Genomic DNA, 18,667 nt, shown 5'->3' with positions numbered 1-18,667 from the left:
CATTACCTAGCTGTTGAGAAAATGAAATATATTTCTCTCAGAGTGCCACAATAATATATACCTTGATGGTCAGTTATTACTTGTGTTGCAGCAGCACAGAGACCCTTCACAGGATCAAAAAGAACATATAATATTTTTCCGTGTATAAGACTAGGTCCCCCCCCCAAAAAATAGGTTTAAAATTGGGGCTCGTCTTATACATGGGTAGTGCTGAGAGGTGTTTTCTTAATTTGGAGTCCCCAAAAATCGGGGGCATCTTATAAATGGAAATATACAGTAATATAGATTGAAATTGTCCCTGCCATATAATGTTTACATTGCACCAAGTTATTGGGGTGAGAGGAAATCTACAGGACATTTTAATTAAATGTAGCCAATTTTCAAAATGTTAGAAGCTTGCTGTTGCATACAGTCTTCTTTTAAGAACAAAGCATTTCCTCAGTTACTTCAATCAACCAACCAACCTTATGGCTGTTACACAAGTAACAAAATTTGGAGAAATATGTAGGATGCTTGAGGATGATATAGTGGTATAAAAATAAAAACAGCAATCGCGTGGTTAGGTCTAGAAAATGTTGTAAAATACTTTACATTGGGCAATCCAGAAGTTAGGAGACCTCTATTGCATCTTAGTTGTCTGGCAAAAGCCATTTCCAAAGTTCAGAGGTGAGCTCAGATCTATGAGAAACCAAACCAACGCCACTCCCACTAAGAAGATGAAAGAGGAAGCAGGCTTGTGAGAACCTCCCAAGGTTTGCAATAATAATTAGGAAAACCTGTTTGGGGGAGGGGGTAGAGACTCCCAAACCAGCCTGATGATGATTAAGCAAACTCAGTGGCCACAGAATCCTGACCAACTGTTGAGGGTTGAGATGGGGTGGAGTAGGCAGAAAATGTGTTGGGAAAGGAAATAAAATGGAGTATACTAGATGGAGCAGGCCTGGCTAGCACACTGAACGGAAGTTTTTATTACAGGTCTCACCTGTCATTACAAGATTACCCCTAGTTCAGATTTTGAAGTTTATAATCAGTACTAGAGATTAAGATATAAAGTTTTCTTTCTGTCTTTCTTTTGTGTGTGTTTGTTTTGCTTTCTCCTTTTTCTATTTTTATTTAGATTAGTTTGGCTTTTATTAAGTTGAGAAGTTTCAACAAAAGTTGAAAAGTTTCAATAAAAAATATCATAGCAAAAGAAGAACTATCCAACACATCATAACTCTAAAGAAAAGAGGATTATAGTATATTAAGCAACTTTAAATAATGTTTCTGCATTTGTGCTGTAGGTAACAAATCTCATATTTCTGGCAGCTCTATCCTACTTAGAAGCAAGTTCCTCCAAGATCAATGGGATTTACTTCCAGGTATGTGCATACAGAATTGCAACTCGCCTGCTATTTTTACAGTAATGATTCTAACTGACAAACAATCCTGTGTACCTTGAAAGCACCAGCAACACATTTTCAACATGGGAAGCACAAAAATATAAGATCAGCAAGCCGGCTCATGTTCATTCCAACACACACAGATAGACAGCCCACTCAATGTATGAAATTTTTGGTGGAGCCAGTGAGGACAAGGGCAGAGATCACAGTCCATTCCCCCTCCACACAGACTTGGGACAGGTGGAGAGGATCCTGAAGGGAGCTGGTCTAAATACAGAGTCATTTTTCCTTAAAGACATATGGAGCGCTATGACACAGCTTGCAGTGAGATTATAAAACACCTGCCCACTGAATAACTCCACTGGTAGCACTTACATTCTTCAGCTGGCAAGTTAAGCAATAGCAGGAGGTTTCCCTTCAGGAACAAAGCAGTGATTGGTAATGAGAGTACCACTGGGCTATAAACACTTAAGACTAATGCAGTTCTCATTTTCAGACACTTCTCAAAGTTGCATAGATAAGTTAAGAACCAAGGCACAGTGGTGTAGCAGCTAGCGTTGACTTAAGACTAGGGCAGGCATAGCCAATCTTGGCCCTCCAGCTGTTTTGGGACTACAATTCCCATCATCCCTGACCACTGGTCCTGTTAGCTAGGGATTATGGGAGTTGTAGTCCCAAAACAGCTGGAGGGCCAAGTTTGGCCATGCTTAGACTAGGGTAAGCACATTCAAAATCTTACTCGGCCATGAAGCTCATTAGATGGGCTTGGGTTAGTCAAAGGGTTGCTATGATTAATAAATTGGAAGAGATGCATTATGTATCCCACCCTTTGGCTCCCGGACTTGCACTTTTATTTCATGTTGTCCCTTTCTTAGGGCAGGTTTACTTACACACACATGGAAGCTGACACTTTAAAAAATTCTGATCTCTGTCCCAGGACAGGACTGTAATAACATAATGAAAATTGTGAAAGGGAATGGAATATTTTAAGAATAGCAATGTTAAGATGCCTCTTCTAGTCATTAGCTTTTCATGAATGACTAGAAGAGGCATCTTAACATCATGAAAGAAAAGTTACTTCTTCACAATCACTCAGCTGCCCACGGAACTGAACATTCTCTCATTTAATTTCCCTTTCCATTGACATAGGATTTGGTTTATCTCCGGTCCCTATTCCATTCCCACAGTTTCTCGGCAGACTGTGCCAATAAATCACTCGGGGGGGGGGGGAGTTTTTGCTTACATCTCACACCCACCTCTTAGAAACATCAGCTGAATATAAATGAAATGGGACATTCCCCAAAGAGCCAGCAGCCTACAGGGCATCAAGCAGCTACAAGTAAGTTATTTAGATACAGTGAGTGATGAAAATATCTACAGCTGTTTCAGTCTCTTTGCCTTTACCTTTTCACGTGCTCTTAAAAGCATTTTCTGTCTCATTTAATCTTAGGTGCACCTTTTACCGCCAGATTTCCCCCCTTATGTATTCAACAGAAAAATAAGATGTAATTTTTATACTTCCAGTTTAAGCTACATGTAATCCTCAGCCACATTATGTGCCAAGGTATGTAGAAGAACAAATCACTTTAAAAAGAACAGGGGACATTCCCCAACACACCAGAGCACAATGGAGGGCAAAGCATGCACATTTTTGCTCTCACATACATACACCAACCACTCAGCAATTACTAAAAATCATCACTGGAGTGCTGGCCATGTTAATTCTTCCCTTCTTTTGTCTCAGTGCACCAGTTTGGGCTTCAATCCCACCAGCCCTCAATCTCCTCAGTTCACTATGAGAGAAAACTGATACTTGTAGAATGCCATACTTTTTAAGAATGGCATCTTGCCTTCAACAGGCTACTATAAAAATGACTAGTCATAACATAGGTAAAGGTAAAGGGACCCCTGACCGTTAGGTCCAGTCACAGATGACTCTGGGGTTACGGCTCTCGCTTTACTGGCCGAGGAAGCTGGCATACAGCTTCCGGGTCAAGTGGCCAGCATGACTAAGCCGCTTCTGGCGAACCAGAGCAGCATATGGAAACACCGTTTACCTTTTCACCAGAGCGGTACCTATTTATCTACTTGTACTTTGACGTGCTTTCAAACTGCTAGGTTGGCAGGAGGAGAGACCAAGCAACGGGAGCTCACCCCGTTGCGGCGATTCGAACCGCCGATCTTCTGATCGGCAAGCCCTAGGCTCAGTGGTTTAACCCACAGCACCACCCGCGTCCCTTGGTCATAACATACACAAGCTTAATTTGTAAGTTTATAAAGAAACTGAAGTGTCACATAGATTTCCACATGAGAAAGGTTTATTTGATATTAAGAAGGATGCTTACTGTTCTTGAATCTGAGAAAGGGTTGTATTCATCTAATCCTGGAGGAACATTTCTCGTCACTTGTGTAACTGAAGGATCCTAAACAGAGAGAGAAGTAGGTTACAGAAAGCACTGTGCACTGCATGTGCTAATACTAATCCCAGCCCATCTACATTTAAGATAATAACCTTCTAACCCAAGTTTGTAGCTGTTGTCCAAAATAAATTACTGCTTTCCTAGAGCTCACAACACAGCTATCTAAACTGAAATAGACTAATTAGAGAGATCCCCTCTGCATTCCTTTTATTTAGATGAAGTTGCAGACGTTCCAACTTTCCATCTTTGAACACAATCTTAAAACAAGCAGCATAAGACAAGCGAAAGGAAGAATTGCTTCTGGTTCACTAGCTTTCTAATCACCCTTTATGTTTGCTCTGTAGTTCAGTCCCAGCAAATGCCAAGGAGTGTACATGGTACTGTTAGAATTCTTAGGTTAGTTTTCAGTACAATAATGACTGAGTGAGCAAATATCACAGTTGTATTTGACAAAATAAACTACCTATTAAGAGTTATATATCAATTCCTACAACAGAAAAATTTATGATACCTTGCTTTAAAAAATAACAGTGCTAGAAGCTTGTAACAAATGTTAGTAATAAACAGAAAAATAGTTATTTCCCCAATATGATAATATTTTCACTTTTAGACCTGCCTTTATTTGATGCAGAAATAGAAACTCATTCATGTTTTCATTCTTCCTATTCTGTAGGTCACCTCATTTCACCCTGATCTTCTTACAAATCTAGATTAACATGATTTGTGAGATGCCCCATCTGTCACACAGCTGATTTATGAGGAATGCTGCTCCTCCTGAGCATATAAATGAGAGCTCAATTTTCAGCTGCACACTGTCACTGAGAAACTGAAATATAAAACACATATCCAATGAAATTTTGGAGGCAATGAATAAGCATATTTTCTCCTGCCAAAGCATACTGGGCTCCTGCCTGTCACAATAGCCATCATTACACTGTGCAAAATATGAAATGTAGGAGACAACACAATGCTATCTTCATATAGGGCATGAATCCATCAAATTCTAAGAATGTATACAGATCAGAGTTTTTAGCACTCAACCACTGGGGACCCATACACACACACACACACACACACACACACACACACACACGAAAGCAGAGCACATATACTTCAAAGCCATTTTTTAGTGAAACCCCATATAGTCCACTGCAGGCTAAAAAAAAAAAAAAAATGAGGTGAGATATGTGGACCTGGCTCAGAGGAAGAATACCTGAATGTGCATATCCACTGTGCAAACTCCTCCTTCCTTTTACCCTATAAGCTGAAGTTAAACTTAAACCACATTGGCTCCCATACATTTCTGAGCACAATTCAAAGTGTTGGTGCTAAACGGCCTCGGCCCTGTCTACCTGAAGGAACGTCCCCACCCCCATCATTCAGCCCAGACACTGAGGTCCAGCTCTGAGGGCCTTCTTGTGGTTCCCTCACTGCGAGAAGCAAAGCTACAGAGAACCAGGCAGATGGGCTTCTCAGTAGTGGTGAGAGGCTGGCAGGGTCCTAGAGGAAGGTTACCAGATTTTTTTCAATGAATCCAGAGACACTTTTCAACATCAATGGATTTTGTCAGGGGACTGATTTGTGAATCCGGGGAGTGTCCCCAGGAAACGGGGACGTCTGGTAACCTTATTAGAGTCCTCCCATCTCCTTCTCAAAGCTGGGAAAAAGCTAACTAGGTTTTGGGAAGGAGAGAGGAGGACTATAGGACCCTGTAAGAACCCTCATGCCTCCTTTCCAAAACCCAGCACCTCCCTTACCTGGTTTTGGGAAAGGGCTTGGAGTGGGGTGTCAAATGTTGCTGAGGGTTGTCAAAAAAGGTGTTGAGAGCCACATGCAACTCTTGGGCTATAAGTTGGATCACCCTGGCCTAGCCCAAGCCCATCAGCTGAAGAATGCTTGCCCGCTACTTTCTGCTTTCAGTGTTCTATGGCAGCCGCCAGTGTTCAAAATTCCCACTGTTCTAGGTGCATTTTGTGACAGGGAATTTCATTAGCGCGAGCAGTTTTTTGAGCTATCGGCCCAGTACCGTGCCTAAAGTTTCAGATTAAAACTGCAGAGTGGAAGGAAAGGAGGACCTTTGTCTGCCTCCCCACTTCCAGCTAATCTCTGAAGACTGGAGAAGAGACCCTCTGAAGAATATAAGGGGGGTGGGCAGGGGAAGGACTAGACCATGTGAAAAATGAATGTAATATTTTAGCTGCAGTTCATTCATTTTCAGCTTTGTATTATCATTATAAAGAAATGCACCTAGACATTCTGTTGCTGGACCCATAACCTAGGTTTAAGCTCCTAGCTTTCCTATTTCAGTTTCTAACACTGTGCGCAGCACACATACAACCCTACCAGTTTTGACATTTAGAGGGAAGACACAGCCAATGCCATCCCTCCACACAGAGAGCTGCATCTGTGACAGGGATAAACTAAATAAATTCAACCCCTCCCCCCACTGCCAATTCAGTCTTTATAAGTTCCTTTTATTAGGAATTTTCCATCCACCCAAGGGTTGCAGCAATTGCCAAATTGGCCAAGCGCAACAACTTCACCAAGGACACCCAGTGAGTTTCATTAACCTGAATTTCCTACCTTTGAGCACAAAACATTTGCCACTACCCCACACTGCCTTCTTATGGCAGTGGTGTTCAAAACATCTGCCAATTTAAAAAACAACAACCCTGAAAAATGCAACACATGCTAGACTATTTTTAAACGCTCTAGTATACCCATGGCTTGTGCAAGAAAAGAACCTCTGGAAAAGTGACTAGAAGGAACTTATTCTTATACTGTGCTAAATAAGAGATCTTCAAGCTTCAGTAATGAAATTCTTGTGCCTTTTCCCTGCAAAGTGCTTTGCAAAGCCACCTTTGGGTGAAAGCAAGGAAGCTTTTAAACTCATCTAGTTTTGGTTGGCAGAAATACTTATGACACTGACTTAGGACTGCTTCACCATGCAAGGAAAAAAGAGGCACAAGTGATACATGCTTCCCTGCCATGCTTCCTGGTATTGTATATAACAGCTCCTTGTGAAATAACATGAACCAGCTTTACTCATGCATTCTCTATTACTGCTTCCTTATAGCGTGCAAAATGGCTCCTAGACACTTCCAATTGCATATTTTAAGGACTTCAAGAGCTACCCTAACAGGAAGGGTTTTGACATTGATTACAGTCACCATGAAAACATAGCAGTCTTCAGCGTTATTTTTAGAGTACAAAGACAAAAGATTTTCTTAAGCTGGTTTTGATGCTTTGGAATTTGGCCAGAACTCCAAAGATGCATTTCAACACTGAAGTGATCCATTTGTGAATTATTGTTCTCTTGAAATTAACACAAAGCACAAAAACTACTACTTTCAAATAATCTGAAAAACACGTCCCATCCTCTCCTCCTACTTCTTTAAAAATCTGCCATAACAAATTTAAAGAACATAGAAGTGCATTCTACACACACACAAAATTGGAAGCAAATCCCAGTGCAACTCTGAAGTAACAGAACTGTCTGCATATTGTAACACTAACCCAGATGTGTAGGAATCAAGATCTACAGCTGCTGGTACATAAAAAGTTTTTAGTGCCAGACAAGCTCTAGGTGCTTTTACACTGCAACAGACCATGTGGACTGCCAGCTCTTCAGTGCAGTCCCATCCCAGGAAGCTTCCTTTGGAAGCTTCGATTCTTTTTCACATTCCATCTTGTAATTAACTTGACTTCTGCACTAACTTGCAATTCAATTAGTTTTATCTGCTAGAAATACGGAGCTTGCATTAAGCGTTTCATTCAAAGCCAAACCTGACATGGCAGGCTAGCTTAGAAAGTTGAATAGACATTATAGCTTACACTGGGGATTCTAGTTTCCACTGTACTCTATTCTTCCATGGCAAGTGAAATGGGAAGCATTACCTGAAAGAAGACTGCATTAGACCCCATTTTACCGGGGGGGGGGGGGCGGGGGGCGGGGACGTGCATTTTTGCAAAATACTCAGCGGTGCAGAGGGCATCCACCCAGATTAGTTCACCTGAGCTGTCAGTGAGGGAGCTGCTATTACACACCACACAAATACACCACACATCCTTCCACAGCTCTTACAAGATAAGGAAGAGCCAGGAAGGAGAATTGATATCCAGAATGTGTCATTTTCCCACAATGCAGTGCAATTAGCAGCTGTTCCTTTTCCCCCTTCTGACATCTCATCTAAAGTCTTCAAGATGGGGAAATGAAAGAACTGCAACCTGCAGTCATATATCCTTAGCATCACATTCTCTTTCCTTGTTTACCAGAGACAGTCAGTGCAAGAACAGCCTGCCAGCTAGCTTCGCTCCATTAGCCAAGGCAACTGCAGTGCAGTTGGCTGCACTATTTCTTGGCAAACCATAGGTTGTTGTTTCTTCTTCTAGTTTCAAGGCAAACCAACTCATGGTTTACACTCCTGATTAAAAGGCCCGTCGTAGCCTAAATTCAAGAAGGAAATCAAGGTCCTAAGGAGGAATTGCATGCCTAGGAGCTAGATGCAGTTATTAATGCAATCCAAACTATTGTGTCCCTTGTGTTCTGTTTCTCCCTAGATGAAAATAAAATAAGGCAGGAATTAGCTCCATTGCATTTTACTTTTTGCCCATTTCACTCCAAGGTAAATCTAGTAAGTCAAGGCACATAATTTCAAATGGTGTTTGGTAACATAAAGGAACTGAATGCACACAAGTGTCTTTCTTCTGGTCTCCTGCAGGCAATTTATACTCTAGACAAATGGCTATTTCCAACCCCAAAATGCTCTTTGAAGATAATTTTCTTTTGGAGTCTTATAATCTTAAAATGATGAATTTAGAAATGAATTGAATGAATTATTTTTACTGACATAACTATGGCAATTTCAACACAAAACAGAATAGGAGCATACAGGGGAATCAGATACCATTGTGCTTACCATGTACATATCTAAGCGAGTTAAACCATAATAAATGTAACTAAATAAGGTGGTCATATGCAAAATCAATAAAACTTTGATTCATGTAACTTCTTCCCTTTGGCTTGCTAAATCTGCTTCTCAGGCTTCAACAGTCCTTGTAATTTATTTTTTTCTTCATCTTAAAGCTAAATTTAAGCAAAATATCCAAAAATGCTAACAGATGTGAACTAAGCTACAAATTAATTATAATTGTGTACCCAAGCTATCAGCCCACTCTGTCAAGTAGCAAAGATTATTTTAATGGCTTAAAACAGTTTGGTTCAGTCCCATAAACTTGGATACTGTAGCTGTTATAGATGCAGCCCCATAGCTACAGCTGTTAAAAACAGTAATTGCTTGGAAGCATATTTGGGCATGTTCATAAGGCACAGAACTCTGCCACGAATCCAGCACAACAAATGATGTGCTGTTTAGAATTTTAAGATCAACCCTGATTGGAAAAACAAGTGTGAGGTTAACACCTCTTAGGCATTATTAAAGCTTCATTTAGTATTCCCATACCTGTACTGTACAGGCACAATTGGTTTATCCTTTAATGAAGTGTAACACAGTATCATGGCCACTGGTCCCATCACCTCCTGGCAAATAGAAGGGGAAGAAATGGAGGCAGTGAGAAATTTTATTTTCTTGGGCTCCATGATCACTGCAGATGGTGACAGCAGTCATGAAATTAAAAGACGCCTGCTCCTTGTGAGAAAGGCGATGGCAAACCTAGACAGCATCTTAAAAAGCAGAGACATCACCTTGCCAACAAAGGTCCGTATAGTTAAAGCCATGGTTTTCCCAGTAGTGATGTATGGAAGTGAGAGCTGGACCATAAAGAAGGCTGATCGCCGAAGAATTGATGCTTTTGAATTATGGTGCTGGAGGAGACTCTTGAGAGTCCCATGGACTGCAAGAAGATCAAACCTATCCATTCTTAAGGAAATCAGTCCTGAGTGCTCACTGGAAGGACAGATTGTGAAGCTGAGGCTCCAGTACTTTGGCCACCTCATGAGAAGAGAAGACTCCCTGGAAAAGACCCTGATGTTGGGAAAGATGGAGGGCACAAGAAGAAGGGGATGACAGAGGACAAGATGGTTGGACAGTGTTCTCGAAGCCACAAACTTGAGTCTGACCGACAGGAGTGCCTGGCATGCGCTGGTCCATGGGGTCACGAAGAGTCGGACACGACTAAACAACAAGAACACAGTATCTAGCAATGAGAGTTTTTCAGCACAGTCTAAACCGTATCTACTCAGAAATAAGTCCTATTTAAGTCTGACTAGAGTGTCTGTTGAATTCAATAAGACTTAGGTTCACAGTAAGTTGGTTCAGGATTATATCCCTAACAACCATCATGGAGGATACATTATAGCTTCGGTATCACATAAGCATTCAATAAAACTTGTAAACAGAAATGAAATATAAAGCTTGAACATTAAGTAAGCATTTTCCCAAATCATTAAACCAAGATGATGCATACAGCAGGCAGGAAAGCTTCAATGAAAAAAACAACCTTTCATTTAAAATCTACTTGCAATCAATTTTAAACACAGCTTTAGGTCTAATTAATGGAGACCAAATTTGGCTGGTAGAACCGTTGGTTCAGATGACTGAGGGGTTTACATCAGGCTTCCTCAAACTTTGCCCTCCAGATGTTTTTTGGCCTACAACTCCCATGATCCCTAGCTAGCAGGACCAGTGGTCAGGGATGATGGGAATTGTAGTCTCAAAACATCTGGAGGGCCAAGTTTGAGGAAGCCTGGTTTACACTTATCTAACAAAACCTAGTGCAGACAAGGTATAATGAACACTACATAAAGAAGTGGTTTATGTGTTTTGAACAACAGTTACATATATTTTATCAATGTACTTAATGAAGCTTGGAATTCTATCAAAAAGACACAGCTTTTGACTTTATATATAAAAGTAAAAAGATTTCTGCTGCAACAAAAAGTTTCAATGGAAAAAGAAAACTTAGATTTTGTAGGGATCATGGTAGCACTGTCCATCTTAACTTTCATTTTGTTGGTGTTCAATGGCAGAAAATAGACTATCTACATCATACTTATAACTTATTAGAAAACAATCTTAACCAGTTTTTTATCTTTGCCTAGGAAGAAAGAACACAATTTGGATGTATGCTCCTTTCCATGAATTATGCCTTCTTCCGCTATAAGATCAGAAGGATGGAACAGAGAGGGAACAGCAACTTCTAAATTTATTTGTTTATAATATTTCTTACTTGCCCTTCACTTTAAGTTCTCAAGGTAGGTCACAATAATAGAATATACAATTACAAAAACAAATAAAACCATAAAACAAGTAAAACCACAAAAATAGAAGCAAATATGATAAATTCAGCAAAAGAGCTGGGTTCCAAAAACAATAAATTTTAACTTTTCAAGGTGTGTCTTCAGCATACAGTGAAAGCTGTATGACCAAGATGCTGGATGCACCTCTGTGGAGAGGGATACTGCAGAAAAATAACAGAAAGTTGCCACAAAGGGAATGCAGGCAAAAGGCATGTGCTCCTCAGAAGTTTGCTCAGTGGAAATTGCAGGAACATCATCATTACAACATATGCTAAAACATACAACTACACGTGTAGTTGAATTTGAAACCTGCAGATGGAGGTCTCGTCTGACTAATTTAATATTACAGATGGGTAGCCGTGTTGGTCTGCCATAGTCAAAACAAAAAAAATTCCTTCCAGTAGCACCTTAAAGACCAACTAAGTTAGTTCTTGGTATGAGCTTTCGTGTGCATGCACACTTCTTCAGATACACAGTGTATCTGAAGAAGTGTGCATGCACACGAAAGCTCATACCAAGAACTAACTTAGTTGGTCTTTAAGGTGCTACTGGAAGGAATTTTTTTTGTTTTAATTTAATATTGACAGCTAGACTTTTGATAATGTAAGCAGTACACAACAAGAAGAACTGGGGCTCTCTCTAGTAAACTGTACTATATTATACCCATCTAGATACTTAGCAATTCCTTTGTTTTGCACATTCAAGGGCTTGGAGAACTTGGAGTAATGACCTTCAGAGTTTCTTCCAACTCTACAGTTCTCTGAGTCTATGATTCTATTCATGAGTTGTTTATCTTGACTTTTATAAAGGAAGCCTAAACCTTTTCATTGAAAATGAGAATTTAAAAGTTATCGTGCAACTTAGGCTCATTACACAACCTGAGAATGAATTAAATCCTGTAAACCGCAGTTATCAAGCAATATCACATCACACATCACACCAGGGATTGAAAATCTGAAGCCATCCAAATGTTGTAGCAGTCCTGAACCCAACATTCAGATATAATGCGAGTTTTTGTCCAGCATCATCTGAAGAGCCAAGGATTAGCCATCCTTGCCTTACACTGGTCCTACAAGTCTCTACCATGGGCCTAGCCAGGGGGCAGCTGCCCCTCCAAGATCAAGTAAAACAATAGAAATACTTAACTAACTGACCAATCATGTTGGTTCTGCCCCCCCCAAAAAAAATCCTGGCTACACCCATAGTCTCTACTGCAGTCTTGAAAGGAAGTTCACAATAGAAAAGCCATCCAAACATGTGGGCTAGGTAAAGGAGCCCCTGACCATTAGGTCCAGTCATGACCGACTCTAGGATTGCGGCGCTCATCTTGCTTTATTGGCTGAGGGAGCCGGCGTACAGCTTCCAGGTCATGTGGCCAGCATGACTAAGCCGCTTCTGGCGAACCAGAGAAGTGCATGGAAACACCATTTAACTTCCTGCCAGAGCGGTACCTATTTATCTACTTGCACTTTGACGTGCTTTAGAATTGCTAGGTTGGCAGGAGCTGCGACCGAACAACGGGAGCTCACCCTGTCACAGGGATTCGAACCGCTGACCTTCTGATCGGCAAGTCCTGGGCTCTGTGGTTTAACCCACAGCGCCACCCGCGTCCCTATATAGCATGTGGGCTACTGGCCTATAAAAACTCAAACCATAATACAATTGTTAGGCTATCAAGATGTCATGATTTTTAGGATGATCTGCATCACAGACTTAACCCGATTTAATAGTTACTCCCTCTTCCCAGGCAACTCTGAGAACTGTAATTTAGAGGTTGTGAGTTCACGGGAGAATTTTTACAAGCCTCACCAAATGTGCGGAAAGAACCATAACAATTGGACTTGTTTATTTAAATATTAGATTTATTTAGGTTGGTGGAGAATCATGTTTTAGAACCAACATAATAACAACCATGCATTGAATTTATTTTGAAAGTGGACTTCACAGCTCTGCCTTAAAACTTCAAAATTCTACATAGGTTAACTCTGCTAAGGTGTTCTGTGCTATACTAGGGCCGGACTGATTAAGTTTATGATTGTCTAAATAAGAAAGCATGCTTTCAAAGTTAGTAAGGAAAAAATATTTTGAAGTTTCTATTTCAAAAGCCTTTGGGGAGGGAATTCCACCAGATCCCATAAAAACTGTTTGCTCACCACTTTTCTATAAACTCCATCCACAATTAAAGCCCACATGTACATCTACTTTACTCCAGATATTACATCAATAAGCTGAATACAGACACTGCTCAAAAGAGACCCCAAGACACACTGAAACTAAGCTCAGACGATTACTCCAGCCTTCTTCAATCCTAGTTCAAAGCAAACCAGTCGGTGTCAGACCTCACAATCTGACTTCAGACCTTTTCAGCAGCAAGGAATTGCAACGGCAGCTCAGCTAAAAAACAAAATTTAAAGCAAAGCCTTCTCTACAGAACATTAACAGGTGGCAGCCAAAGGAGATGATCGCCTCTTGGGAGACCTTCAGTCCTAGCATCCCTTTTAGGAACCTATTGGCAGCTTTGAAAGCGACTAGGAATTATTTTCCATTACGGACCGTGTGTGGCCAGATAAGAGATCGGAGAGGAAGATGCTGTTACCGGCAGCATCTATTGGCCAGGTCTGCTGCCTGAGGCAGAGCGCATCGCCGGTCGCCGTCCCTCTTGGGACGCAGAGCCACCCGCCCCTCCTGCCTTCCGCCCACCTGGACACCAGAGCGGCGGACCCGGGAGACCCTTAATGGGGAGCCCTTTCCTCCCGCAGGGAAAACAAGGGAGGCCCGGAGCAGGAGCACAGAAGAGCCGAGGAGACGCCAAGGACCCGCTCACGCCTTCGCCACAAAACCCCGAGAGGAGGAGGAGGAGGAGGACTCGCCCTCCCGTTCCCAGCACAAAAGAGGCGCCTCAGTCTCCCCGGCAAACGCGGCGGGTCCAGGGGGAGGGGGGTGGGGCACGCCGGAGACGAGGCCTCCGCGGGGAGGGGGAGGACCTTGCAGGTCCATTCACGGGACTTGGGGGCGGGGAATACCTTAGCCCACGGGCCTCCCCGCCACCGAACCCGCGTCAACGCGACACGCCCGGCTTCTCGGCCCGAAGCGTCGCCGCCGCCTCCCCGCCGCTCTTACCTTGAAAGGGTTGTTGAGGTCCGGGTCGGCGAAAGGGTTGCTGTCGAAGTCCGACATGGCGCGGGGAGGGGGGTCTGTCGGGCGCTGCGATGCGCGGATGGCGGCGGCGGCGGCGGACAGCGACTCCGGCCGAGCGCCCCACAGGCTGCTTCGTGTGGCTCCCCCCCTCCCCCGCCGATGTCAGCGCAGGTAGATCCGGCACGAAGTGCCCGCCCCTCCTCCCGACCACGGAGCAAGCCGATAGGGCGCGAAGGCCTCCAAAATGGCCGCCCCGGAAGTGATGTAGAAAGCTGCGCCAGCACCTGATTAAAATGGAAGGGTGAAAGGGAGATGTGTTGGAAAGAGACGGAGGTTCAAAAGAGGGCCGCGAAAGTGTGTGGGGAGGTGGCCTTCTCCTGCTTTCCGTCCCATCCTCTTTCGTTCGTGTACTTCTAATATGGAAGAGTCGCTTATTCTCTTGAGTTTAGGGTTTTGTTCTCGCCTTACAGGTGGGAGAGGAAGGGGCGAACTTTTCATAGGGTCATGGAATTGTAGAGTTGGAAGAGATCCTGAGGGTCATCTGGTCCATGGAAGCATCCATGGAAGATGGTCACCCAACCTCTGCTTAAAAACTTCCAAGGAAGGAGAGTGCACTACCTTCCACTTTCCAACAGCTCTTACTGTCAGAAAGTTATAAAAAAAATGTCCAGTAGCACCTTAGAGACCAACTAAGTATGTTCTGGGTATAAACTTTCGTGTATAAGCTTCTTTCTGAAGAAGTGTGCATGCACACGAAAGCTTATACCCAGAACATACTTGGTTGGTCTCTAAGGTGCTACAGGACATTTTTAAAATTTATTTCGACTGTCAGACCAACATGGCTAGCTACCTGAATCTTGTCAGAAAGTTATTCCTGATGTTCTGAGGCAGATGTTCTTCCTTTTTTCTATTTGTAACACATGGGGATTCCCTGAGTGCTGTTCACAAACACTTCAGTGGTGATACTGAATTGGAATGAGTGGTATTCAGCTAAGTTCCACTCACATTAAACCTGTTGAAATCAATGGATCTTAGTCATGTTCATAAATTTCAGTGGGTCTACTTAGTTGAATACCACCCATCATGGTGGCTGTGTTTTAATCTTTAGTTTAGGAAGTTATCTCTACAACCTTTCTGGAGGTCGTATGTATTTAAGGCTCTGGTCTTCTATTGCTTAGGAATAAATACAACTGGATTCCTTGTGGGTCAAATAGGATAGTGCACCAGAAAATATCAAGTGTTTTAAAGGTAGACAACAATTTTGCAGGATCACGGTTTCAAAAGAGTCTTCTTTATTTCAGGGATCACTTAGTTCAGTATGACTTCTGAGTAAAATGTGGATAAGATTGAGTTGCATATATCCCCCCCCCCCTACAATTTAACCCTATTTGTAATTGTTTTTCAGATTATATTTTAAGAATAACTTTGCCCTTGGGAATAGGTATTTGTGACCAATGTGAGGAGGGTAGTTGGAAGGAATAAATGGCATGCAGCTGGTGGTGGAGTGTGGCAAAATCAATTTGAGGTCAGGCCTAGATTAAAGCAAGTGGAGGCTCTGGGTTAGGAGACCTTGGGAGGCCGAAATCTAAGAGCATCTGATCATGAAAAATGAAACATTGTTATCTTCTTTATCTGCTCTATGAAAGCAGAAAATGGCTGACATTTTAGCATTGATAAAAAGTTTGTTTATTAAAGTATGAAATTAATGAAGACATCCACACAGAACATTCTTAGGGGAATCATAGGTTTGTTATATAACATTGCACTATATACAAAGTCAGAACAGTTTCTTTTGAGCTCTTTTGGATGCAAACTTATCAATTATATCATTAAAATCAGTAAGCTACAGTTTGTCATTTTCAATGCAGAGAATGCTTAGATCAGACAACCAACCTTTGCCATTGTTGATGATAGATCATTCTTTATCCCTTTTAGTCTAGAAAACAATCTTTTACTAGTAGTTTGTAACCATTAAACACAGGAACAATCTGAAAATTGTTTCCACATTTGGAAAAGCTGTTCAAATTTTCTCCTGTAATATTTGATACATATCTTGGTGGCTGAAATTTTCTTTTTTTAAGGTGAGCTTGTTTGATGTACAGGTGAAAGTGTAAGAGTTCATCATCAATTGTCTACTCTTGCATCAACCTCTCAACGCCATTGTAAATGTGTTCCTTGGTTGTTTGTAGGTTCACCAAAAATGAAAAATTGCCAGCTACACTGTTGCTCTTCTGTCTGGGTTGGCTTCAAGAGCATCAATGACAAGGATAAATGAATTTACCCTAAACTTGTCTCTTGGATAAAGTTTGTCTCGGGCTTTGGATGCTGTTCTATCACCGCCCCGCCCCCCCATAGTCTGCTTTGTTTTGACAGTTTTGTACTCTGGTAAAGTGAATTTTGCTTGCTGTTCAATTTCATCAAAATTAACCCAAGTGTTTGATATGAACTGCAGTAGTGAGCAGCAAATATTTGCACATGTGCTTAATGAAATTTGTGAACTTTGGAGTGCCTTTCTAACTTTATGAAAGTGTGTCCAAAACTAAAACATGAAAATTAATTAAAATCCTTCCATTTTTTGCAGATTTTCAGCCTGTCGTCTAGCATCTCCTTTTTCAGATTCATCACAGTAAATATGACTGAGGGCTTCAACAATGTAAGTAAGCATAACTTTCACTAATAGCTGCAGTAGCTTTGGCGTTAGCCTCCCTTCTTGCATATGATAAATGTTTAGGAACTTTTGACTCAAGAGGCTGATATTTTTGCAGAAGATGAGAAAAAACAATAAAGCTCATTTATTACGGCAAAAAAAGTCACTGCATCCAGGGACAAGTCAGCTGTGGTTTGTCCAACTCGATTTAGGGAATGTCCAGTGCAATGGAATAAACTTTGCAAGCTTGTTCCTTTCCAGAATATTTTGTGGAATGTTGTTATATTTTCCAGCCATATTAGCTGCATTGTCATATGATTTACTGAAATCATATGTACTGAAATCATATGTTCAGTGAAGTAGTTCAGTATCGGCTCAACCATACTTTCACTGGTGTGGTATTTCAGTTCAAAAAACTCAGAAAGCATTCAGCTGGTGATCCATCGCTAGGAGAAACATATCTAACCATGACAGTAAGTTGATCAACATGGGAAACATCAATGTTTGAATCAACAGATAAACTAAAATAACCTGCCTGTTTGATGTTGCTCAGTATTGCTTCTTGAACTGTATAAGCCATCAGCTGGATAACCTATTCACATATGGTTTTGGAGAAGTATGATAGCTGACCAGAGTCTTTACTTTCATATTGATTTATGTGAGCGCACAGGAAATGATCAAATCTGGCAATTAATTCAAGCAATCTAAGAAAGTTACCATTGTCTGGTGAACCAAATGTTTCATCATTCCCATGAAATGCCAAGCCACGTTCCCCCAAAAGGGAAATCACTGCAATAACTCGCTGAAGTACAGGCAGCTCCAGTAATCCTGCTTTGATTGGTTCTTTGAGTTTTTATGTGAGTGTTTGAGCACACTTTCTTGTTAAGTATGTTAGCAGAGAGTTTGTATGATTTTTAGAGTTTCCATGGGTTTGAACAAGATAAGTGTGATGCCAATCATCAAATCCAGTAGAACCTAAAGTTGTAGTTGAGGTAGTTTGGTTAGAGAAAGGTTTGTGCACAAAACGGTACACACTTCCTTTTGTGGGGGAATACACTAGCCATTCTTGAGGGTAGATTTATCCATTTACTTTGGTGGAATAGAATAATTTTTTGAACAGATCCAGACTTGGTTTTTAGATGTTTGCTTCAAAGTGGTAAAAGGTCCATCCCAGTGCTGGCATTCCGATAGACCTTTCTCAACCCAGAATGATATTTCCTTGTTATTTAATGTGGACCATAAACCTATGACATTATTGTCTCTAAAATCACTAGTAGCATGAACTATTGGTATTTTTGTGTCTGCAATGTAAGGGTTTTCACTCAGATAATTTGCTTTATTTTCCAATACTTTAAGACAGTAAAGAGCTTGAACTGCAACCATCTCATGGTATGTTCCTTCAGCACCTTGTGTTAATTCTTGGGTCATAGGTCCTATCACTTCGTTGTCACTTTCTGTACTTTCTGCACAGTTGTTTCTGTACTTGTAGTGGTTGTTACCGACAACAATTCTCCTTGAAGGTCTTGGGAGGCTGTGTTCTGTATGTGAACTGGTTGTTTTTCAGTCTGCTCAGACTACTCAGTGTAGTCTACTTGATTTTCTTTTGTTTGTAAACATGAATGTTCTATATGATGGATTATGTAGGACTGTTTCTGCTTGGTGTACAAAGCCATATGACATGATTGGCTTTAAACATTTGAGTATTTCCTTCTGTTTTGTTTTGTTTTGTTTTGTTTTTTCTTTCATTTACTAGCAGCACTTTCATAGCGCTTACTCATCATTTTTTTCACAAAAACTCAAAATTAAATATTGTGATTCACAG

The 18,667-nt window shown here is 41.3% G+C and overlaps 2 protein-coding genes across 3 annotated transcripts in view; one reads left to right on the top strand and one right to left on the bottom strand.

The window, feature by feature from the left end:
- Nucleotides 1–14,393, bottom strand: part of SCAMP1 (secretory carrier membrane protein 1) — a 30,366-nt gene extending 15,973 nt beyond the window's left edge. Inside the window, exons 1-2 of one of the 2 annotated variants that reach the window (XM_028749139.2) lie at nucleotides 14,181–14,393; nucleotides 3,728–3,805 (exon numbers count right to left, since the gene is read on the bottom strand). In XM_028749139.2, the coding sequence (XP_028604972.1) occupies nucleotides 3,728–3,805; nucleotides 14,181–14,237 (135 nt within the window). In that variant the 5' untranslated portion in view covers nucleotides 14,238–14,393. Of the gene's footprint in view, nucleotides 1–3,727; nucleotides 3,806–4,418; nucleotides 4,572–14,180 lie in introns of those variants that run through there. The other variant, XM_077936311.1, reaches the window with a different exon arrangement.
- A 2,394-nt stretch (nucleotides 14,394–16,787) lies between these two features.
- The window catches only part of AP3B1 (adaptor related protein complex 3 subunit beta 1), a 146,027-nt gene continuing 144,147 nt past the window's right edge, over nucleotides 16,788–18,667 (top strand). Inside the window, exon 1 of the mRNA XM_077936307.1 lies at nucleotides 16,788–16,851. The gene's annotated coding sequence lies outside the window, so the exon portion shown is untranslated. The remainder of the gene's footprint in view (nucleotides 16,852–18,667) is intronic.

This window comes from Podarcis muralis, chromosome 11 (assembly GCF_964188315.1).
Source record: "Podarcis muralis chromosome 11, rPodMur119.hap1.1, whole genome shotgun sequence".
Lineage (NCBI taxonomy): Eukaryota > Metazoa > Chordata > Lepidosauria > Squamata > Lacertidae > Podarcis > Podarcis muralis.
Note: the sequence above shows the minus strand (reverse complement) of the source record. Positions and strands in the feature narration are given on the sequence as shown.